This window comes from Hyaena hyaena, unplaced genomic scaffold, assembly GCF_003009895.1.
Source record: "Hyaena hyaena isolate Hyena2069 unplaced genomic scaffold, ASM300989v1 scaffold_1463, whole genome shotgun sequence".
Classification (NCBI taxonomy): domain Eukaryota; kingdom Metazoa; phylum Chordata; class Mammalia; order Carnivora; family Hyaenidae; genus Hyaena; species Hyaena hyaena.
In genome coordinates this window covers 145132-171115 of record NW_024082094.1, presented here as the reverse complement: position 1 = coordinate 171115, position 25984 = coordinate 145132, and the positions used below count along the sequence as shown (strand labels likewise).

The 25984-nt window shown below is 35.7% G+C and overlaps 1 protein-coding gene across 1 annotated transcript in view; it reads right to left on the bottom strand.

Moving 5' to 3' along the window:
- The window catches only part of CYLC1 (cylicin 1), a 77920-nt gene that overhangs the window by 44176 nt on the left and 7760 nt on the right, over positions 1-25984 (bottom strand). The window contains exon 2 of the mRNA XM_039223820.1: positions 5228-5281. Within this exon, the coding sequence (XP_039079751.1) occupies positions 5228-5281 (54 nt within the window). The remainder of the gene's footprint in view (positions 1-5227; positions 5282-25984) is intronic.

The window sequence follows — 25984 nt, the reverse complement described above, 5'->3', positions numbered from 1 at the left end:
GTAAGAGAGTTAAAGCTGAAATAGGTGTAAGCCATGGTATTCTAGGGCACTCTGTGGAGTCTCGAGGTGCCTGGCAGGGTGGCTAGAGCTGATGTAGTGTGTAGTCAGGAGGTCCTGAGCTCTTCATGCAAAGGATGAAAGGTGCAAAGCCCTACCAGAACAGCTGAAACTAAAATGGGTACAAGTGAAGCTAACTGGGGCTCTAAAAACAAAATGACCTTGGGAGGATACCTGAAAACCAGAATCCAACCCATATACCCCAGGCATGGAGGGACCCACACAAGGAAGACAAATTGCCATAACATTTGGTGTGCATGAATCCCACAAAAGACACAATGACTCTAAACCCACATATTTCAATAATAACACTGAATGTAAATGGGCTGAATGTTCCAATCAAAAGACATAGGGTAGCAGAATGAATAAAAAAACAAAATCTATCTATTCGCTGTCTACAAGAACGAATTTTACACTGGAAGATACCTTCAGATTAAAAGTAAGGGGATGGAGAAATATATATCATACTACTGGAAGTCAAAAGAAAGCTGGAATAGCTATAAGTATATGAGACAAACTGGACTTTAAATTAAAGACAATAACAAGGGATGAATAAGGGCACTATATAACAATTACAGGGCCTATCAATCAGGAAGAACTAACAATTATAAATGTCTACACACCGAATATTGGAGCACCTAAATATTTAAAACAATTAATCACAAACAGAAACAATCTAATAGATAAGAATGTGCTAATAGCAGGGACTTTTCATACTCTGCTTACAGCAATGGATAGGTCAACCAGACAGAAAATCACTAAAGAAACAGTGGAATTGAATGACACAGTGGACCAGATGGATCTGACAGATATATTTAGAACTCTACATCCTGAGGCTATGGAATTCACTTTCTTCTCAAGTGCGCATGGCACATTCTCCAAGATAGATCACATACTGGGACATAAAGCAACCCTCAATAAATATAAAATAATTGAGATCATACCATGCATACTCTCAGATCATAATGCTTTGAAAGTTGAAATCAATCCCAGGAAAAGTCTGGAAAACCTCCAAACACACCCCGAATAGCCAAAGTAATACTGAAAAATAAAACCAAAACGGGAGGTATCACCATCCCAGACTTTAGCCTCTACTACAAAGCTATCATCATCAAGACAGTATGGTATTGGCACAAAAATAGACACATAGACCAATGAAATAGAATTGAGAACTCAGAACTGGACCCAAAGTATACAGCCAACTAATCTTTGACAAAGGAGGAAAGAGTATCCAATGGAAAAAAACAGCCTCTTTAACAGGTGGTGCTGGGAGAACTGAACAGCAACATGCAGAAGAATGAAACTAGAACATTTTTCACACCAGTGAGAAAAATAAACTCAAAATGGATAAAGGACCTGAACGTGAGACAGGAATCCATCAAAACCCTAGAGGAGAAAGCAGGAAACAACCTCCTTGACCTCCACCGCAGCAATTTCTTACTTGACACATCCCCAAAAGCAAAAGAATCAAGAGCAAAAATAAACGATATCGGGACCTCATCAAGATTAAAAGCTTCTGCACAGCAAAGGAAACAACCCACAAAACTAATAGGCAACCAACAGAATGGGAAAAGATAGTTGCAAATGACATATCAGATAACGGGTTAATATCCAAAATCTATAAGGAACTCACCAAACTCCACACCAGAAAAACAGCCAACCCAGTGAAGAAATTGGCAGAAGATATGAACAGACACTTCTCCGAAGAGGACATCCAGATGGCCAACAGACACATGAAATGATTCTCAGCCTCCCTCCTCATCAGGGAAATACAAATCAAAACCACACTGAGATACCATCTCACACCGGTCAGAGTGGTTTAAATGAGCAAATCAGAGATCTCTAGATGCTGGCGAGGATGTGGAGAAACGGGCACCCTCCTAAACTGTTGGTGGGCATGGAAACTGATGCAGCCCCTCTGTAAAACAGTGTGGAGGTTCCTCAAAGAATTAACAATAGGCTATGTCCCAGAAATAACACTGCTGGGAATTTACCCAAGCAGTATATGAGTGCTGATGCATAGGAGCACATGTACCCCATTATTCATGGCAGCACTCTCAACAATAGCCAAAACACGGAAAGTGCCTAAGTGTCCATCAACGGATAAATGGATCAAGAAGATGTGGTTTATCTGTAGGATGGAATACTACATGGCAATGAGAAACAATGAAATCTGGCCATGTGTAGCGACATAGATGGTCCTTGAGGGTATTATGCTGAGCCAAATAAGTCAGGCACAGAAGGACAAACACCACATGTTTGCACTTATAGGGAGATTAGGAGGAACTTAACGGAGGACGTGGGGGAGAAGAAGGGGGGAAATACTGGGGGAGTGGGAGAGAGGCAAACCATGAGAGACTCTTGAATGCTGAGAACAAATTGAGGACTGATGGTTGTGGCGGGGGAGGGGGGAGATGGGCATGGAGGACGGCACTTGTGGAGATGTGTACAGGGTTATATGGAAACCAACTTGACAATAAACTATTTAAGAAAAAAAAAAGACCTGGCAAGTTCCATTTCCTTCTCCCACACCCTAATTTAGATACAAGGACAACAGCATAAACCATTAGGGTACATAGTCTCTCCACTTCATTTGCTAATAGTGTATCCCAACCCTGTGTGCTCCTGCCGAAACATCCCTGCCTTCTAAGTTTCACAAGGAGTTTTTTCAGGTAGATGCGGCCCCCACCTCTAGCAGCAAAGGTGTGCAGGACTTGTTCGCAATGTGCTTCTAGACCCCATGTTCTCCTGTGTACCTTCTGCTTCCAATATACCATTGCCCAAAGCCCATCCAATGCAGTGTCAAAAGTAGCCTCAATAGGAGCCACCATCTCTCAAAAGTGATTTCTGGTCTGTCACGAGGGGAAGATAATTACACAGGCAAATCCAACGGTGATTCAAGAAGTGGGCTGGGAACAGACATCAGGTCTGACTGAAGCCACCAATGCCCCCCCTTTTCAGGTAATATCTTCTTTATTTTTACTAATGTTTGTCTGCCTGACCTATTAGCATTTTAGAGAGTACTGTAGTGTTTATTTATCAATTTTTCTTTGTAGTTCTGTCAACTTTTGATTTATATAATTTTGGGGGGGCAAGTGGAGAAAAAGGAATCCTCATGCACAGTTGTTGGGAAGCCAATGGTGCAGCAACTGTGGAGGACAGTATGGAGTTTCCTCAAAAATTAAAATAGAATTACCGCGTGATCCAGTAAATCTACTACTGGATATTTTCTCAAAGACTATAAAAGCAGTATTTCTAAAAGATATATACACCCTTATGTTTATTAAAATATTATTTACAATAACCAAATTATGGAAGCAATCCAAGTGTCCATTGATGGATGTAGAAATAAAGGATATATGATACATATCTTCAGTGGAATATTACTTCGCGATCAAAAAAAAAGAAATGTCAGCATTTGCAACAGCATTCATAGATCTGGAGGGTATTATGTTAAGTGAAGTAAGACAGTCAATAAAAGAGAAATACAATATGATCTCATTCATAAGTGAAATTTAAGACACAAAACCAATTAATAAGCAAAAAAGAGATAAATCAAAAAGCAGACACTTAACTATAGAGAAGAAACTAATGGTTACCAAACTGGAGGTGGTTGGGGGAATGAATTAAATAAGCTATGGGGGATTAAGAATATGCCTATCATGATGAGCACTGTTAATGTATAGAATTATTGAATCACTATATTATACACTGGATACTAATGTAACATCGTATATTAACTATACTGGAATTAAAATTAAAAAATAACTTGTGGGGATGAGCACTGGGCGTTATATGGAAACCAACTTGTCAATAAACTATTTGTAAAATAAAAAAATAAAATTGAAAAATAAATATTTAAAATAATTAAAGTTACATGGTTAGGAATCTTAAAATGATAAAATAAAATACGAGACAAAAATTGTTTCAGTGGATTATAGAAAAAATACCTAAAATAAAAGAACACATTAAGGTTAATGTTTTAAATGGAGAAGAGATACTGTGTACACACTAAAGGATAGTAAGCTAATAAAGCCATACTAATGTCAAACAAAGTTAAGTTTAACATAAATAAAGATAAGTGTAACATTTTATAATGCTAAATGGTCCAATCTCAGGAAAATGAAACAAGTCTAAATTTGCATGTAGTCACTTGCCTAGCTATAAAATACGTAAGCAAATATTTATACAACTAAAAGAAATATGCAAACTCACAATTACAGGTGCAATCTTTAGTACATGTGTTTTAGTAACTAACAATTCAATTAGATAAAATATATCAATAGAGATATAGAAAATTTGAATAACAATATTAACAAAATGACATATGAAAACACTACACCAAACAATTACACAATACACATTCTTTTCAAGATCACATGGAATATTTAACAAAACAGCCTACTCAGACTGGACTATAAATTAAGTTTCAACAAGTATCAAAGTACTGAAATTATATGGTATATATTTGCTAACCACAGTTGAATAAAGCTAGAAATCAATAACAAAAAGAAAATTTAGAAAAATCTAAACATTTGGAAATTAATAGTATAATATATGGGTTAAAGAGTAAATTTCAATCGAAATTAGAAAATATTTTAAAATAGATTATGTATATCATAAAGAAAAATGTGAGTTAAATATGAATGGATGCAAAGAATTACTAAGTATTTTATAGCTTTATTCATATATCATAAAATAAGAGATGCTGAAAATAAATATTTTACATATCCGTCTCAAGAAGCTAGACACAGAACACACTGAAGTCAATATATGTAGGAAGAAAAAAAATAAAGATAATGGGGGCACCTCGGTGGCTTAGTCAGTTAAGCATTTGACTTTTGATTTCAGCTCAGGTCATGATCTTATGGTTCATGAGATTGAGCCCTGTGTTGAGCACTGCTCTGACAGCGTGGAGCCTGCTTGCAATTCTCTCTCTCCTTTTTCTCTACCCCTCTCCCACTTTCTTTCTCACAAAATACATTAATAAACATTAAAAAAATAAAGACAACAGAGGTGAAAAGAAAACAAAAGCTTTATGCATGTAAATTTGAAAGTTTAGATGAAATAGGAAAGTTCCTTTAAAACGAACACATATTAAAGCTGAAATAGAAAAATCAGAATTATTGTATGTATACTAAACATGTTAGCGTGATAATTAAAAACTTACCGATATAGAGAATTCCAGGTCTGGATGTCTTCATTGATCAATTCTCCCAAAAACCTAAGGAAGAAATAATAACAATTATTCACAAACTCTTCCAAAGTCTAGGAATGAACATGGTTCATGAGTTCAAGCCCCACATTGGGCTCTGCACTGGTGGTGTGGAGCCTGCTTGGGATTTTCTCTCTCCATTTCTGCCCCTCCCCTGTTCATGTTCTCTCTCTCTATCTCTAAAAATAAATAATAAATAAATAAACTTACAAAAAAATACCTAACATTCATTTGTGGTAAAATTTTTTTATCAAACAAGAAATAGAAGGAAACTTCTTTAGTCTGGTAAAAAAAAAAAAAATCTACAGGAAATTAGAACAAATGTAGTATTCAATGGTGACGTGAAAGCATTCCTCTTAAACTGAGGAATAAGAAAGATGTCCAGTAGTAAACTTTCATCTGACTTTGTAATAGAGGTCCTAGCCTGTGCAACAAAGCAAGAAAAATAAATTAGAAGTCTAAAAATAGTAAAAGGATAAATAAAATTGTTATTATTTGCAGCAAGCACAACTGTTTACGTAGAAAATACAAGATGTTTCAGACATACAATCAGAATTAATAGATGAAGTTAGTGAAATTGTTAGATTCTGAAACTGTGAAAATCAGTTATATTTCTATACACAACAATATTATTAGAAAATACACCATTTATATGATAACATCATAAATACCAAGCACTTAGGAATAAATCTAAAACTATATCTGCCATATGTCTATACTGATTGGTGTAAACCAATAGTAAGGTAAATTAAATTAAATAAAACATAAATAAGTGGACATATATACCATGTTCAGGAATTGAAAGATTCAATATTATTATATGTATAACACAGCTTCCCACATTGATATATTCATTGACTATAATCTCAATAGCATTTTTTACACTTTTGATAACTGATAGTTGATTCTAAATTTTACATGAAAATAAAAGAATCAAGAATATCCAAGACAATTTTTTAAAAAAAGGAAAGACAGGGGTGCCTGGGTGGCTTGGTTGGTTAAGCGTCCGACTTTCGCTTAGGTCATGATCTCACGGTTCGTGGGTTCGAGCCCCGCGTCAGGCTCTGTGCTGACTGCCAGCTCAGAGCCTGGAGCCTGTTTCAGTCTGTGACTCCCTCTCTCTCTGACCCTCCCCTGCTCACGCTGTCTCTCTCTCTGTCTCCTAGAAATAAATAAACATTTGAAAAAAAATAAAATAAAAAATGGAAAGACATATATTGCCAAATATTAATATATCAATTTATGATAATATGACAAAAGTTAAGACAATGTAGAGTTGACACAAAAACAAATAACTGTTGAAACAGAATACAAACTATAAAAAGCGGTCTATAAAGATATGGTCACATGAGTTATCCCAAAATTGTTATGCATTGGGGAAAGAGTATTTTCAACAAATGGTACTAGTCAACTTGATATCTTGATATTTTCCAAGAGGAAAAGATGTGATTATTGATTTTTATTTCACATTACACACCAAAATTAGTCCTAGATCTATTACAGACATAAAGTTAAAAAATAAAACAAAATATTTTCAGAAGTAACATAGGAGAATATTTTAATAACAGTGTAGTATTTCTTAAACAGGGCATAAAAATGTATAATCATAATGGAATAGAATGACATGGTAAGCTTCTGTTATCCAATGAAAATTAACTGTTCCACTCTTTCTTTTTCCAAAAATGGAAATGAAAAGAAAAATAGTGGATAAAAGACATAATTCTTCTTCGAACATCATAATGATATATTTTGAAAGAAATGGTAGTGTCATAACAATATTAATAACAATAATAACTAATATATTTATTGTGATTTTGTAGTGCTTTATAGTGATTAAAATGCACTTTCAAGTGTAGTATATATTTTAATATAATACACTATTTTAATTTGTTTTATTTCTTCTGGAGTGAAAACCTGTTCTCCAAATTATTTTTTTGTCTCCATTTATATATCCTTTACCACAAATCTTCTTTTAATACACATAACTTCTGTCTAACTGTTTTCCTCTACTTCTGTTTAATTCATTAATTTTCTTGAAATTCTATTCCCTGATAATTGAGTGAGTCAATTCTTCAAATTTGAATAAGAAATTATTACATGATTTTCATTCCTTTATACATTCAACTAATAAATATTGAGCACTGTGTAAGGCTGATACATAATCTCACAAAATATCCATATATGAAACCCTGGAACCAATGAATGTTATCATATATTAAAAACAGGAACTACATATATATGGTTAAGAATCTTGAAATCAGGAAATTATTCTGGATTATCCAGAAGGTCAATAAATGTATTCAACATAGTTCTTATAAGAGAAAAACCAGAAAGCTAGAGGATGATAAGGCAATCTGGTGATAAAAACAGAGACTGTAATTATTCCCTTTGAAAAAAAGGAAAGGGGACACAAGCCAAAGAACTCAGGTGGTTACTAGAAGCTAAAACTATGCCAGAAAATTGGTTTTCTCTTCAAAGCCAACCTTGAAGATACCTTGATTTTATCCTAGTAAAACTGATTTCAGACTTATAACCTCCAGGAATGTAAGCAAAGATGTTTGTATTATTTAGCCCACTGAGTTTGTGGTATGTTTCCACAGCAGTAATAATTAATACAAATCGTGGTACCCGTAGTGGGTGTGGGTGCTGCTGTAACAAATACCTAACAATGTGGAAGTGAATTTAGAATTGGAATATGGGCAAAGGTTAAAGAGATTTATATTGCCTTGAGAAACCTGTTAGTTGACATATAAATGTTAAAGATTCTCTGATGGACTCTGGAGGAAGTGAGGAATATGATAGGAGAAGACTATCATCTTAAAGAATACTTAAATTGTAATAAAGAGACTATTGGTAAAATATGGACATTAAAATTGTAAATAAACACTCAGAAGGAAGTGGGGGGCACAATAGAGAAAACCTATATCATCTTAGAGAATACTTATATAGTCACAAATAGAATTTTGGTTGAAATATGAACATTAGGGATGCCTGGGTGTCTCAGTCAGTTAAGCATCTGACTCTTGATCTCATCTCAGGTCATGATCTAACGGTTCATGAGATCAAGCCCTATATTGGGCTATGAGCTGACAGCACGGAACCTGGTTGAGATTCTCTCTCTCCCTCTTATTCTCTCCCCTGATCAATGTCTCTCAAAAGAAACAACCTTTGAAAAAAAAGTAAGGAAATTAAAACTTCAAGGCAGTAAAATAATTACATCTATAAAAAACAGTCAAGTAATCACAAAATAAATTGATGCAAAGTAAAATATCATATACATAAACTGTGTGTGGGAAGAATAAAAATTTAATACTTTTAGAATGGAATGGGTTCCACTTAGGTAACCATCAATTTAATATAGACGTTATATGTATGAGAAGTTATATATGAGCTAATGGTAACCACAAATGAAAAACCTGTTAGATATTAAAAAAAAAAGAAGAAAAAAAAAATCCAAACGTATTACTTAAGAAAATCACCAAAAGAAAAGAATTAGAGAAGAAAGGAACAGAGAAAAATACAAAAACAAATATAAAATAACAAAATTGAAATAACTACACATTTATTGGTAATCACTTTGATTGTAAATGTCCTAAATGTTCCAAACAAAAGACACAGGCTGAATGAAAGGATAAAAATGCAAGAACCATCTATATGGTACCCAGAAGAGACCCACTTCTGACCTAAAGACACATACAGATTGAAAATGAAAAAAATGGAAGAACCCTTATCATGCAAATGGAAATAAAAAGAAAAATGCATAGGAATACTTGCATAGGACAAAATTGACTTTTAAACAAACACTGTAACAAGAGACAAAGAAGGACACAACATAGTGATACAGCCAAAAATCCAAGAAGCAGATATAACAATTTGAAATATTTATGCACCGAAAATGGGTGCACCTATATATATAAAACAATTGTTAGCAGACATAAAGGAAGAAATTGACTATAATAAGGTAATAGTATGGAATCTTAAAACACTTTTACAGGAATAAATAGATCATCCAGGCAGAAAATCTACAAGGAAACAGTGGCTTTAAATGGTACATTGGGCCAGATAGACCTAACAGATTCAGAATATTCTACTCAATGTGTGTAGTGCATATTATTTTCAAGGGCACATGGAACATTCTTCCAAATAAATCAGATGTTATACCACAAAACAAGTCTCAATAAATTAAAAAACAAAGGCTGAAATCATACCAGGCATCTTTTCTGACCACAAAGTTATGAAACTAGAAATCAATCACAAGAAAAAAAATGGAAAAAGCACAAATACATGGAGGCTATATAACATAAACATTGAATGGGTCAACCAAGAGATCAAAGAGGAAATAAAAAAAATGCATGAAGACAACGAAGATGAAAACAAAACAGTAAAATAATTGAGGGATTGAAGCAACAGTCCTTCCAAGAGGGAAGTTACAGCAATACAGGCCTACCTCAAGTACTAAGAAAAATCTCAAGTAAACAACCTAACCTTAAACCTAACGAAACTAGAAGAAGAACAAAGTCCAAAGCCACTAGAAGAAAGGAAATAACAATGATTAGAGTAGAAATAAATGAATAGAGACTAAAAAAATAGAACAGATAAATTAAACAAATACCGTTTCTTTGAAACAAGGTTTATCAACAAAATGGACAAACCTTAAGCTAGACTCAACAAGAAAAAATGAGGGAGGACTCAAATAAATATAATCAGAAATGAAGTAAGAGAAATAACAACTAACGCCACAAAAATATGATGGATTATAAAAGAAAATTATGAAACAGTATAATGGGATCAAATTGGACACCCTAAAAGAAATTGATAAGTTCCTAGAAACATAACTTTCTGAAAGTGAATCAGTAAGTAATAGAAAATTTAAATAGACTGATTACTAGCAATGAAATTGAATCATTAAAAAAATTTAAAAAACAATCCCAAAAAACAAGTGCAGAACTGATGGATTCACAGTAAATTCTACCAAACATTTTAAAAAGAGTTAATACCAATGCTTCTCAAACTCTTTGAAAAAAAAAAAAGAAGGTGAAAGAAAACAAAAATTATTGTACAACGCTAGCATTACCCTGAATTAAAAAACAAACAAACAAACAAACAAACAAACAGATAAAGGCACTACAAAAAAAAAAAAACTACAGGCTAAAATCTCTGATGAGCATAGATGCAAAAACCAACAATAATATATTAGCAAACCAAATTCAGCAATATATTAAAAAATTCATTCCCCACGATCAAGTGTGCTTCCTGGTTTTCAAGGGTATTTTAATATTCATAAATCAATAAAAGTGATGTATAAATTTTGTAAAGTCACAGGACACATAATTAATATACAGAAATCTGTTTCATTTATGTATGCTAATACTGAAGTAAAAACAAAGAAAATTAAGAAAGTAATTCCATTTACAATTACACAAAAATAATAAAATATCTAAGAATAAATTTAACTATTGCGGTGAAAAACTACTCTGTAAACTACAAAACTTTGATGAAAGATATTGAAGACGACCCAAACAAATTGGGTCCATACTAACCAAAGTAATCTACCGATTTAATAAAATACCTGTTAAAATACAAACAATATTTTTTCACAGTATTAGAACAAATAATACTAAAACTTGTATGGAATTACAAAGGATCCCAAATAGTGAAAGAAACCTTGAAAGGAAAAAAAAAAGCTACAGATATCATGGTTCCAAATTTAAAGGTATACTACAAAGCTACAGTTATCAAAAGAGTAAGGTCCTGACACAAATATAGAAACATAGATCTTTTTAACAAGTGGTGTTAGGAAAACTGGATAGCTACATGCAAAAGCCTGAAATAGGACTACTTTTTTACAGCACACACAAAAATAAATTCAAACTGAATTAAGGAGCAAAATGTGAAACCCGAAACAATAAAACGCCTAGAAGAAAAGAGACAGAATTTCTCTGAGATCAGCTATAAAAACATATTTCTAGATATGTCTCTTCTAGCACGGTAAAGAAAACCAAATTTAATCTACTGGGACTACACCAAAATAAGAAGCTTTTGCACAACAAAAGAAGAAATTAAGAAAACTAAAAATAACCTACTAAATGGAGAAAATATTTTCAGATTATATATCTGATAAAGGATTGATATCCAAAACATATAAAGAACTTATAAACTCAACACCAAAAAATCATACCATTAAAAATGGGCAGAGGACATGAATAGACATTTTTTCCCAAAAAATACATATAGATGACCAACAGTAATATTAAAAGTAGTTCAATGTCACTAATCATGAGGGGAATGAAAATTAAAAACACAATGAGATTTTACTGCACACCTGTCAGGATGGGTAAAATCAAAAATACAAGAAATAAAACAGTGTATGAGGGTTCATTTCTCTCCACATCCTCCCCAACACTTGTTATTTTTCGTATTTCATCAAGATATGGAAACAACCTTATACATATATATATACATTTGTAAATATACATATATGTATGTATACATATATTTATGTAAATATAAATATATAAATTTACATATATATACAATTGTAAATAATGCAGTAAACATACGGGTGCATATGCCTTTTCAAAGTAGTGTTTTCATATTCTTCGGGAAAATATCTAAGAGTGGAATTACTGGGTCATATGGTAATTCAATTTAAAATTTTTGGATGAACCTCCATGATGTTTTCCACCATGGCGGCACTAATTTGTTTTGGTATCGAATACTGCAGAATGCAGGAAGAGTCTTCCGCCCACTTTTGTTTGGGCGATAGTCCTTGGTACCAGCTGTAGAAACTGCAGTACCCCATGAACCACCTTTCCCCTTTCTCAGTCATGGTCCAAAATACCCTGGACAACACTGTCTTAAATAGTCACTCTCATATCAGCCTGTGTCGAAGTCCTGGCTTTAAGTGGAGAATTTATAGCATACTATTAAAGTTTAAAAAAAAAAAAAAAAAGGAAAGAGATTTTGGAGAGGCAAGATGACAGAGAAGTAGGGAGCTCCGTACATTTTCACTCAAGTCCATCTCTCAAACTGAGAAGGGCTGAAGCCATAGGAATCCTTACAGAATTGCAGGAGTATGGGAGGAAGAGGAGACAGAGTCCACTGAGAAAACAACCTTGTATGTGCATGGGGAAGATAAAAACGGTCTGGGACCTGGAGACACGGAGGGAGAGGAGGGAGCCCCCTTTGTGGAGAGCTGCGGTGAGTAGAGGAGAAAAGAAAGAGCAGCTGAAATTGTTCAAAGAACTGTCCCTGTCCCTGGAGAATAGAAAAACCTCAGCTCAAGACAGAGAGTATTCCAGTTCCCAGCTGTGGAGCTGACTTTGAGCTGGAGGCTACAGTCCTAGGCGGCGCCAGGAGAAACTACTGCTCTGCTCTCCAGCTCCATCCAGAGGGGAAGCAGCCAGCTTGAAACTGCTCAGAAGGATATGGCCTGCAGGTTTATATTTTGTGCGGTATCAATAAAGTGCACAGACTAAGATCTGGAAACCAGGCATGGCTTGAGACACAGAACACAGCCCACCTTGGCTACACGCGGGGAACAGGGAGATCAGACCCAGAAGAGCGATTTGCAATGCTTGGTTTGAGAAGGGACTGGGGTGCTGCCATTTTACTCCCCACAACCACCAAGGCAGGACCACAGGGAGTGGCCTGTGGGACACAGTGGAGACTAAGACCTGCCTACACCAAAGCACAATCATCCCCTCTAGAGAGCTGCTTTCTTTTCTTTTTCTTTTTTTTAACGGAGCCCGGGGCAAGACCAACATGGATGCACTGAAGTGATTAATTCTAGATCAATCTAGTAATCAGACTATATAATTTCTCTGAGTAACATTATCGTCATTTCTTTCTCCTCCCCTCTTATCATATTATCCTCTTCTCTCTCTGAATTAAGCGTCTTAGTCTCCCTGCATAGTCATTGTCCAAATTTCGCTTTCTCCCCAACCTTTCATTTCTCTCTTTTTGTATGCTCTTACATCAGCACTGCATACACCCTGCTCTTTATTTATAGCTGGGAATTCTGGTTTTAAGCTTCTAGACTTTCCTTTGTTTTGGGTTTTTTTGTTTGTTTGTTTGTTTGTTTTTCTTTTCTTTTCTTCTTTTTTATTTTTTATTTTCTTATTTATTTTTTCTCCTTAATCTTTTTCTTTTTTTTTAATTTGTTTTGCCTTCTTTTTTTTCTTTCCCCTCCCTCACCCGTTTTGGTTTGCTTGTTTGTTGGATTTATCTGTGCCTTTGTGTGCCTTTATTCACTGTGTGTTTCTCTGTTTTCTTTTCCAGGGCTACCTCAAGAAAGAAGCCAAAGTATACATGGTGGAGAATCCCAAATACCACTATGAGCAGGGAAAGAAAATAACCGAAGTCTCAACAAGAGAGGCCAAGAAACACCATTCAAAGAATAGTTCCTGAATGGACAGGTACGGAACAGCCAAAGAGCCTTCTTTAATACAGCAGGACTCACAGGTAGAGAATGCATAACAAGCTTTTAAAATATACAAGAGACAGAAAGCTAGCCAAAATGACAAAACGGAAGAACTCTTCTCTAAAGAAATTCCAGGAAGACATGACAGCTAAACAACTGCTCAAAACAGATATAAGCAACATAACTGAACAATAATTTAGAACAATAGACATAAAATTAATCGCTGGGTTTGAAAAAGACATGGAAGACATCAGAGAAATTATTGCTACAAAGACTATGGAGCTTAAAAATAGTTGTGATGAATTAAATAATACTATAAATGCCATGCATAGTAAAATGGAGGAGTCCAATGCACAGGTGGAAGAGGCAGAGAGGAGAATAGGTGAATTAGAAGACACAATTGTAGAAAAAGAGGAAGCCGAGAAAAATATAAACTAATCCAGGAGCACAAAAGGAGAGTTCGAGAGCTCAGCGATACAATCAAACAGAACAATATCTGTATCACAGGAATTCCAGAAGAGGAAGAAAGAGGGAAAGGCGCTGAAGGAGTCCTTGGACAAGTTATAGCAGAGGACTTCCTCCCAATCTGGGGAAGGAAACAGACATTGAATTCCAAGAGGCACAGAGAACTCCCCTCATATGTAACTTGAATAATTCTTCTGTACGAAATATAATAGGGACACTGGCAAAATATAAGGACAAATAGAGAATTCTGAAAGCAGTTAGGGATAAAAGGGCCCTAACATACAAAGGGAAACCTATCAGAGTGGTGACAGACCCATCTACTGAAACTTGGCCGGCCAGAAAGGAATGGCAGGAAATCTTCAATGTGATGAACAGAAAAAAATATACAGCCAAGAATCCTGCAGTCCTGTCATTCAGAATAGAAGGAGAGATAAAAGTCTTTCCAAATAAACAAAAATTGAAAGAACTCATCATCACTAAACCAGCCGTATAAGAAATCCTAAGGGTAACTCTATGATGAAAATATTGCAAGGAATGCAAGATACCAGAGACACTGTCACAAGCATCAATCCTACAAAGGACACAATGTCTCTAAACCCATATTTTTCCATAACAACTCCATAAATGGAATAAATGCTCCAATCAAAAGACATAGGATATCAGAAAGGATAAAAAATAAATCCATCTATATGCTGTCTAGAAGAGACTCACTTTAGACCTGAGGACACATTCAGATTGAAACTAAGGGGATGGAGAAATATATATCATACTACTGGAATTCAAACAAAAGCTTGAGTAGCTATACTTATATCAGACAAACTGGACTTTAAAGTAAAGGCAGTACCAAGGGATGGAAGAAGGGCATTATATAATAATTACAGGGTCTATCCATCGGGAAGAGCTAACAATTATAAATGTTTATGCACCGACTACAGAAGCACCAAAATAGATAAAGCAATTAATCAGACACAGAAACAATCTTATGGAAAAGAATGTGCTAATAACAGGTGACTTTAATACTCCACTTACAGCAATGGATAGGTCAATTAAACAGAAAAATCACTAAAGAAACAATGGACTTGAATGACACATTGGACCAGATGGATTTGGCAGGTATGTTTAGAACTCTACATCCTGAGACCATGGAATTCACTTTCTTCTCAAGTGTGCATGGCATATTCTCCAAGATAGATCACATACTGGGACATAAAGCAGCCCTCAAAAAATATAAAAGAAGTGAGATCATACCATGCACACTTTCAGATCACAATGCTATGAAACTGGAAATCAACCACAGGAAATAGTCTCATAAACCTCCAAGAACATGGTGGTTGAAAAACACTCTAATAAAGAACGAATGGACCAATCAGGCAATTAAAGAAGATATTAAAAAATATATGGAAACAAATAAAAATGAAAATACGGCAATGAATACTCTATATGATGTGGAAAAGGCAGTCTTAGAGGTAAGTACATTCACTCCAGGGCTATTGCAAGAAATAAGAAAAAGCACAAGTACAAAATCTAACAGTGCACCTATAGGAACTAGAAAAAGAGCTACAAGAGCATCCCAAACTCAGTAGGAGAAGAGAAATAATAAAAACAGGGCAGAAAGTAACAATATAGAATCCAAAAACACAGTTGAAGAGATCAATGAAACCAAGAGTTGGTTTTTTGGGGGAAAAAAAACAAATTTGACAAACCTCTAGGCAGTCTTCTCAAAAAGAAAAGAGAGAACACCCAAATAGCCAAAATCATGAAGGAAAAAAACTTATTACAACCAATCCCCCAGAAATACAAGCAATTAGGGGCGCCTGGGTGGCTTAGTCGATTAAGCATCCGACTTTCACTAGGTCATGATCTCGCGGTTCGTGGGTTCGAGCCCCGCATCGGGCTCTGTGCTGACTGCCAGCTCGGAGCCTGGACCCTGTTTCAGTCTGTGACTCCCTCTCTCTCTGACCCTACACTGCTCACGCTGTCTCTCTCTCTCTCCTAGAAATAAAAAAAAAAATAAAAAATAAAAAATAAAAAGAAATACAAGCAATTATCACGGAATACTATGAAAAATTATATGCCAACAAACTGGACAATTTAGAAGAAATGGACAAATTCCTAAACACACTCACTATGAAAATTGACATGGGAAGAGATAGAAAATCTGAACAGACCCAGGACTAGTGACGAAATTGAATCAGTTATCAAAAATCTCCCAAGAAATTAGAGCCATTGGCCAGTTGGCTTCCCAGGGGAATTCTACCAGACATTTAAAACAGAGTTAATACCCATTCATCTCAAGCTATTGCAAAAATAAAATCGAAGGAAAACTTCCAGACTCATTTTACGAAGCCAGCATCACTTTGATTCCTAAACCAGACAGAGACCCAGCAAAAAAAGAGAACTGCAGCCCAATAGCCTTAATGAAGACGGATGCAAAAAACCTCAACAAGATACCTGCAAATCATATGCAACAGCACAAAGAAAGAATTATCCACCATGATCCAGTGGGATTCATTCCTGGATTTTAGGGCTGGTTCAATATTTGCAAATCAAACAGTGTGATACATTACATTAACAAAAGGAAAGATAGAAACCATATGATCCAGAAAAAAAACATTTGACAAAATACAGCACCCCTTCTTAATAAAGAACCTCGAGAAAGTTGGGATAGAAGAAACTTACTTAAAATTCATAAAAGCCATTTATGAGAAGCACTCAACTAATATCATGCTCGATGGGTAAAAACTGAGAGCTTTCCCCCTGAGATCAGAAACATGACAGGGATGTCCATTTCACCATTGTTGTATAACATAGTGCTGGAAGTCCTAGCATCAGCCATCAGACAACAAAAGGAAATCAAAGGCATCAGAATTGGCAAAGAAGTCAACCTTCACTTTTCGCATGTGACATATTACTCTACATAGAAAACCCGACAGACTCTACCAGAAGCACAGTAGAACTGATCCATGAATTCAGCAAAGTTGCATGGTACAAAATAAACATACAAAAATCGGTTGGATTTTTATACAACAATAATAAAGTAACAGAAAGAGAACTCAAGAAACTGGTCCCATTCACAATTGCACAAAAAAACATAAAATACCTAAGATAAACCTAACCAAAGATTTAGGAGATATGTATGATAAAAACTATAGAAAACTGATGAAGGAAATTGAAGAAGACACAAAGAAATGGAAAAACTTTCCATGCTCATGGATTGGAAGAATAAATATTGTTAAATAGTCATTACTACCCAAAGCAATCCACACATTCAATGCAATCCCAATCAAAATTGCACCAGGATTCTTCTCAAAACTAGAAAAAACTATCCTAAAATTTGTATGGAACCACAAAAGACCCCAAATAGCCAAAGTAATATTGAAGAAGAAACACAAAGCTGGAGGCATCACCATCCCAGACTTTAGCCTCTACTACAAGCTGTAATCATCAAGACAGTATGGCTTTGGCACAAAAACAGACACATAGAACAATAGAGTAGAATAGAGAACTCAGAATTGGACCCAAAAGTATACAGCCAACTAATGCTTGACAAAGTGGGAAAGAGTATCCATTGGAAAATGACAGCCTCTTTAACAGATGGTGCTGGGAGAACTGGACAGCAACATGCAGAAGAATGAAACTAGATCATTTTCTCGCACCATTCACAAAAGTATACTCAAAATGGATAAAGGACCTAAATGTGAGACAGGAAACCATCAAAATCCTAGAAGAGAAAGCACGAAAAAACCTCCTTGACCTCCACCGCAGCCATTTCTTACTTGACACATACCCAAAAGCAAGGGAATCAAGAGCAAAAATGAACTACTGGGACCTCCTCAAGATAAAAAGCTTCTGCACGGCAAAGGAAACAATATATAAAACTAGCAGGCACCCGCGGATTGGGAAAACATAGTTGCAAATGACATACCAGCTAAAGAGGTAGTATTCAAAATTTATAATGAACTTACCAAACTCCACACCTGAAAAACAAATAATCCAGTGAAGAAACGAGCAGAAGATATGAACAGACACTTCTCCAAAGAGGACATCCAGATGGCCAACAGACACATGGATCGATGCTCACCATCACTCATTATCAGTGAAATACAAATCAAAACCACATTAAGATATCACCTCACGCTGGCCAGAGTGGATAAAATGAACAAATTAGGAGACTCTAGATGCTGGCGAGGATGTGGAGAAATGGGCACCCTCCTATACTGTCGGGGGGAATGGAAGCTGGTGCAGCCCCTCTGGAAAACAATATGGAGGTTCCTCAAAATATTAACACTAGAACATCCCTATGACACAGCTATAGAACTGCTAGAAATTTCCCCAGATGATACACGACTGCTGATGCATTGTGGTACATGTACCCCAATGTTCATAGCAGCACTTTCAACAGTAGACAAATCATGGAAAGAGCCTAAATATCATTCAACTGAGGAATGTATCAAGAAGATATGGTTTATCTATACAATGGAATACTACATGACAATGAAAAAGAATGAAATCTGGCCATGTGTAGCAACATGGATGGAACTTAAGGGTGTTATGCTCAGCTAAATAAGTCAGGCAGAGAAAGACAGATACCGTATGTTTTCACTTATAGGTGGATCGGGTGAAACTTAACGGAGGACCTTGGGGGTGGAGCAGAGGATTACTAGTTGAGGAGAGGGAGGGAGGCAAACCATGAGAGACTCTTGAATGCTGAGAATATAATGAGTGTTGATGGGGGTGGGAGAGAGAGGAAGCGAGGTGATGGGCATGGAGGAGGGCACTTGTTGGGATGAGCACTGGGCGTTATCTAGAAACCAACTTGTCAATAAACTATTTAAGGGGAAAAAAAAGGCTGCTTGGGGAGAGTAAGAGGAACAGTTGGAAGAGTTGATTTTATAAGCATCACGTGTCCCCTGAAGCAGCACAGCTCACTACCAAAAGAGAACTTCTTGGCCTCTGATTTCTCCCATGGAGGTCAGTGAAAGTGTATGAATGTCCAGTTTCCTTAGCTGTATGGGGCAATGCCAAAAAAAGTCCATTTCTATCTCATCACATCCAGAGTATTGAGTCATGAGCAGCATAATAAGGGGCATGAAAAGGCAGGGAGAGGGGTAGCTATTAGTCTCAGAGGACATTAAATGCATATGGATCCAACTGTATTAATGACTCTATCAACAAGAATACCCATGAGGGTCGCCTGGGTGGCTCAGTCGGTTAAGCGTCTGAATTCGGCTCAGGTCATGATCTCACGGTTTGTGGGTTTGAGCCCCACATCGGGTCTGTGTTGACAACTAGCTCAGAGCCTGGAGTCTGCTTCAGATTCTGTATCTCCCTCTCTCTCTGATCCTCCCCTGCTCATGCTTTCTCTCTCTCTCTCTCTCTCTCTCTCTCTCTCTCTCTCCCCCAGAAATTAATAAAACATTTTTTTTTAAAAAAAGAAGACTGCACCGGAGCTTCTGGGAATGCGTTCCACATGGATCACGCTAAATTGGCCCATGGGAACCCCTAGAACACTCCTACATTGTGTTTGGACGCCTGTGCATGCTCCAGATGGTGATAAGTGTGCACTTCGTCAAATGGCTAGTGAGAATGCACATAAACCTAGCATGAATCTGTGGTCCAGGAAATACCACAAACTTGAAATTTAGTGCTGCCTCTCGGGAAGTAAAAGGGAAGCTCTCAGCAGTTGGCCTATTGCTTGGCAAGATCCAGGGAAGAATTCAAGCTTAAGAATTCTTCCACAAAAGGGAGCAAGAACAATGGAGCATGTATATCCATAGGTCTGAGAGAGCCTCAGAATCCCTAGCAGGAAAGATGGAAAGTGTTTCCCTTTTGAAGTCAGTCAGTAAGGAATGGACAAGGTAACTCCTCCATCAAATATGATACAAAATTCAAGATTTCAAGGAACATAAAACATCATAGAAACATGACACCAGAAAAGGATTACAATAATTTTTCAGTAACCAACCACAAATTAATGGAGATTTGTGATTTACCCAGTAAGTAATTCAACATAGGTATTTTAAGGAAGCTTAATGAACTACAGAAAAAAAAAAAAGAAAGAAAGTCGATTCAACAAAATCAAGAAAAGAATACACAAGCAAATTGAATAGTTTAACAGGATAGAAACATAAAGAAGAAAAACAAATTCTGGATCTGAAAAACACAGTGAATGAAATGCAAAATGCAATAAACATCAAGCAGAATGGATCAAATAGGAGAAAAGAATGTATGCATTAGAAGACAGAACCTTTAAATTATTGAGTCAGTAGAAAACAAAAAAAATGAAAAAGAGTGAAGAAAGCTTATACAATTTATGGAATACAACAAAAAGAATCTATGAATTAGTGAAGTCAGAAAACTTACAAGCAAGGAGAGAGTAATATGATATATTCAAAGAGCTGAAAGAGAAAAAAAAATAGACAAAAGACAAACAAAACCTTGCCAACAAAAAACACTCTATCCAGAAAAGTATCCTTCAGAGATAAGGGTGAAAAATAATTTCCCAGATAAAAACTGAGCGAGTAAATAATCACTAAAATATTTCCAAGAAATTTCGAAAGGGGTTATTCAAGCTGAAATGAAAGGACATTACTTAGTACAAAATACATTAATATATTTAAGACATGAGTAAAAATAATATATATTCAATTTCAGAATACTCTAATACTGTGAAACAGTAGTATATTGACCACTGCTTAATTGAAGTTAAGTACTTATCACCTTACAATAAACTGTTATATCTATAAGAGGTTTTCTCTAAGATTGATAGTAACCACAAAGCAAAATCATACAATAAATACACAAGTGATGAATAGAAGGGAATCCAAGAATATTACTAGGGAAAATAATAAATTCACAAAAGAAGGAAGCAAGAGAAATAACAAGGAAACTAGGAGGGGAAAACAGCTAGGAAACAATTAATAAGATGGTATTTGTAGGTCCTTACCTATCAATAATTATTCTAAATAAAAATGGGTTAAATTCTCCAATGGTATAAAGTGGTGGAAGGGATTAAAAAACAAGACATAACTCTATTATGCTTATGAGACTCTCACTTCACCTTTAAGGACATATATCGTCTCAAAGTGAAGTGATTGAAAAACATTCCATGCAAGTGCAAACCAAAAGGGAGCAGGAGAAACTATAATTATATTACATAAATAGACTTTAAGCCAAAAACAGTAAAGAAAGTAAAATGTCAGTATATAAAGATAAAGGTGTCAATTTATCAATTTAACATTGGTTAAACATATAAGCAATAGATATTAGGGTACCTGACTATATTAAGCAAATACTAAAAGATCTGAAAAGAGAAATAGACAACAGTACAGTAATAGTAGGGGACTTCAATACTCACTGTTAACACCGGATAAAAGCTCCAGACATAAAATAAGCAAGGAACCATTTAATTTAAACTATATTTTAGACCAAGTGGGCCTAAAAGAAATATACAAAACATTGCATCCAATAGCAGCAAGAAACACATTCCTCTCAAGAACACAGGGAACAAACGTCAGGATAAATCATACGAAAGTTATAAAACATGTCTTCACAAATTTAAGAAAAAAGAAATATAAAATATCTCTTCCAATCACCATGGTATGAAACTAGAAATCAATAATCAGAAGGCAAACTGGAAAATCTACAAATATGTGGAAACTCCTAAACACCCAATGAATCAAAAAAGAAATGAAAGGGAAATTAAAAAAAAACAAACAAACTTGGACACAAATGAGAATGGAAAAAACATACAAAAACTTATGGGATGCTGCAAAAGCAGTTCTAAGAATCAAATTTAAGATGATAAACAACTACATTAAGAAAAGAACAATGATCTCAATCAATCTAACTTGACGTCTGAAGGAACTAGAAAAAAGAACAAACTAAGTTCAAAGTTAGAAGAAAGGAAATATAAAGACCAGAGCAGAAATTAACTAAATAGAAAACTTTCGACAATGCAAAGAAAACTAAGAACTAGCTTTCTGAAAGGACAAAATTGACATACGTTTAGTTAGATGAACTTTAAAAAGAGGGAAGTTTCAAATAAATGATATTATTAATGGAATAAGAAACTATAACTAATACTACAGAAATACGAAGGGTCATAAAGACTACTGTGTTATATGTAAGTGATGAGTCACTGGGTTCTACTCCTGAAATCAATACTACACTGTATGTTAACTAACTTGAAATTAAATCCATTTAAAATTTAAAAAAAAGAAAATAAAAATAAGTAAAAAATAAAAAATAAAAATCACCACCATAAAAAAAGACTACTATGAACAAGTATATGCTAACAAATTAAAAAATCTAGAAGAAATGCCTGAATTTGGAGAAACATAGAACCAAACAAGATTGATTCATAAAAAAAAAAAAAAAAGAGAATCTAAGTTGACTTGGTAAGAGTAAAGGCTAGAGTAAAAAAAAAAAAAAATTCCAGCAAAGAAATGCTTAGTAGTAGATGATTCCTCTTATGAATTTTAGCAAATATTTAAAAAATTAATCCAATCTTCTGAAACATTTCCAAAAATTCAGAGATGACAACATTACCAAACTCATTTTGTGAGCCAAGCATTACCATGCTTTCAAAGGCATATAAAGACAGTAAAAATTAAGAAAACACAGTCCAATATCTCTCATTAATATGCATGGAAAAATCCTCAAGAAAATATTAGCAACCTGAATGTAACAGTATATTAAAATGATTAGACAGTTCAATAAAATAAAATTGGTAAATATAATATACCAAATAAATAAAAGAAAAGAAAAATTATATAATCATATCTATAGAAGCAGAAATAAGCATTTGACAAAATACACCATGCTTTCATGTAAAAAGTCTCAACAAATTGGCTATTAAGAAAATGTAGCTCAATGTAATAAAAACAATATATGACATACCCACATCATAAATTATACTTGATGAAATGTTGAAAGGTCTTCCTCTACAATTAGGAACAAAACAAGTGTGCCCACTCTGGCCACTTCTATTCAACATAGTACAGACAGTCTAGTGAGAACAATTAGACAAACAAACAAGCAAACTGCATCTAAATCCAGAAGTAAAATTGTTTGCAGACATATATTCTTATATAGAGAAAAATCCTAGAGACTCAGTAAAAAACTGTTGAAGTTAATCACTATATTCAGTAAAGTTGCATGATTCAAAATCAAGATACAGAAATCTGTTGCATTTCTATACAGTAAAAACAAAATATCTGAAAAATAATGGAAACAGTTTAGGAGAAGGAGAGGGAAGATGGCTGCAGAGTAGGAGGACCCAAGACACATCTCATCCCACAAACACAATTAGATAATTATCAAATCTTCCTAAATACCCCAGAGATCAATGTGAAGTCTGACAGAATAAACTCCACAACTAAAGGGAGAGAAAGAAAGTAGAAAGTGTGGATACTTGGTTTAGGGGAGAAAGGGATCATGGATGCCACTGAAGGGAGGGAGCTGTGGTCACAGAAGATGAGAGAGAGAGAGGGAGAGAGAGTGAGAGAGAGGAATACACAGGAGAATGCACAAGGAGAACAGTTCTCCAAAGACATTGATTGAAAAATGAGAGGGGTCAATTTTGTGAGTTCTTGCAATCAGTGGGACTAGAAATTAGTGGGACTAAAAGCGTGGAGTTCTAATGATCAGCAAACTTGCCTGGGATAGAACCCTGAGAGAGTTGCCTTGCTCTTTGAGATAAGAATGCAAACAACTCAGGGGCAGAATGTGGGGGAAATAGTTATCTGAAGCCTGGGGCACACAGGGGAGAGATTATTCACTGTTTTCAGAACACATCCCAGGGAGGCATTTTGCACAGAGACACCTCTCCTGGAACAAAGAAGCTGGCTGGCGCCATTCCCCTCCCATGCCCCTCAGTATGAGCACAGAGCCACCTGTGGGAAGAAGCTCGGCACCAACATTGGCTAACTACTTGCTTACACCAAGCCCACCCCCTGCACTTTGTTGGGACTGCCCATCTCAGTTAAGCTAGCCTCAGTAACAGTGGAATGGACCCCTCCTCCAGAAGATTAGGGAAAACCCCTACACACACCATGTCTCCCAACCAGAGTTCTTCAGGGCTTTAATTCTAGTGAAAGTAGTATCAGGTCTCATTTCACAAGCAGACCAGAACACAGCTTGTTAAAGTTCACCACATTTAGAACCAAGAACCAAACACTGCCCACAGTAGGCAAGGAAAGCCTCTGCAGAAAACTGTCCTGAAGAAGAGACCAGCCAAAATACAACAGCACTCACCAGAGACACTGCTTGAAGAGCCCTGGACACTATATGACCTCTTCATCATAAAGCCATTATTTTAAGCTCAGGAAACATAACTGGCTTTTATAACACAGAGAAGAAGGCAGAGACAGAAAATGCAAAGACAGAGGAATTTATCCCAAATAAAGGAACACCTAACACTACAACCAGAGATCTAAGTGAAACAGATATAAGTAATATACCTGAAGGAGAAATTAAAGCACCAATCATAGGGATACTGGGCTTTAGAAAAGAAAAGAATGAAATTTATCAGGGAAACTTTTACTACAAAAAATAAAAGTTAAAAAAATCAATCATGGATGAAGAATGAAACAAATGAGATCAGAAACAGGCTTGATGCAATGAATAGCAGGATGGAAGAAGCAGACAAATAAATTAGCGACCTAGAAGACAAAATAATGGAAAATACTGAAACTGAAAAAAAATACACAAAGAAGAATTATGTAACACAAGAATAGACTTAGGGATCTCAATCAAGTGTAATAACACTCGTATTATGGGATTCCAAAGAAGCACATAGAGAAAAGAGGGCCGAAAATTTATTTGAAGAAATCATAGTTGAAAATGTCCCTAATCTTGACAAGGAAACAGTCATCCAGATCCAGGAGGCACAGAAAACGCTCATCAAAATCAACAAAAGGAGTCCAACACTATGACATATTGAAATTAAATTTGCAAACTATAGTGATAAAAATTATAAAACAGCAATATGTTTTTAAAGTCATTATCTTACAAAGGAAGACCCATTAGTCTAGGTGGAGATTTCTCAACATAGACGTGGCAAGTCAGGAAGGAATGGCATGATATATTCAAACTGCTAAATGAGGGGAGTGCCTTGGTGGGTGAGTTGGTTGAGCATCTGACTTAAGCTCAGGTCATAATCTCGTGGTCTGTGGATTAGAGTCTCCAATCAGGCTCTGTGCTGACAGGGCCTCCCTCTCTGTCTGCCCCTCCTGCACTTGTGCTCTCTCTCCATCTCTCAAAAATGAATAAACATTTAAAAAATGTAAAATGCTAAATGGGAAAAATCTAAAGTCAAGAATATTCATACAGCAAGACTATTATTAAGAATAGACAGAGACAGGAGCGCCTGGGTGTCTCAGTTGGTTAAGCGTCCAACTTCGGCTCAGGTCATGATCTCACACTTCGTGGGTTCGAGCTCCGCGTCGGGCTCTGTTCTGACAGCTCAGAGCTTGGAGCCTGTTTCAGATTCTGTATCTCCCTCTCTCTCTGACCCTCCCCTGCTCACGTTGTCTCTTTCTCTCTCTCTCCGAAATAAATAAAAAACGTTAAAGAAAAAGAAAAAGAATAGAGACATAAAGAGTTTCCCAAACAAAAAAGTACTAAAGGAGTTTCTGATCATTAAACCAGCAACAAATATATAGAGGTTAAACAACATAAATTTTTTTATTAAATTTTTTATTTATTTCTAGGAGAGAGAGAGAGAGACAGCTTGAGCAGGGGAGGGTCAGAGAGAGAGAGAGTCACAGACTCTGAAACAGGCTCCAGGCTCTGAGCTGGCCGTCAGCACAGAGCCCGACGCG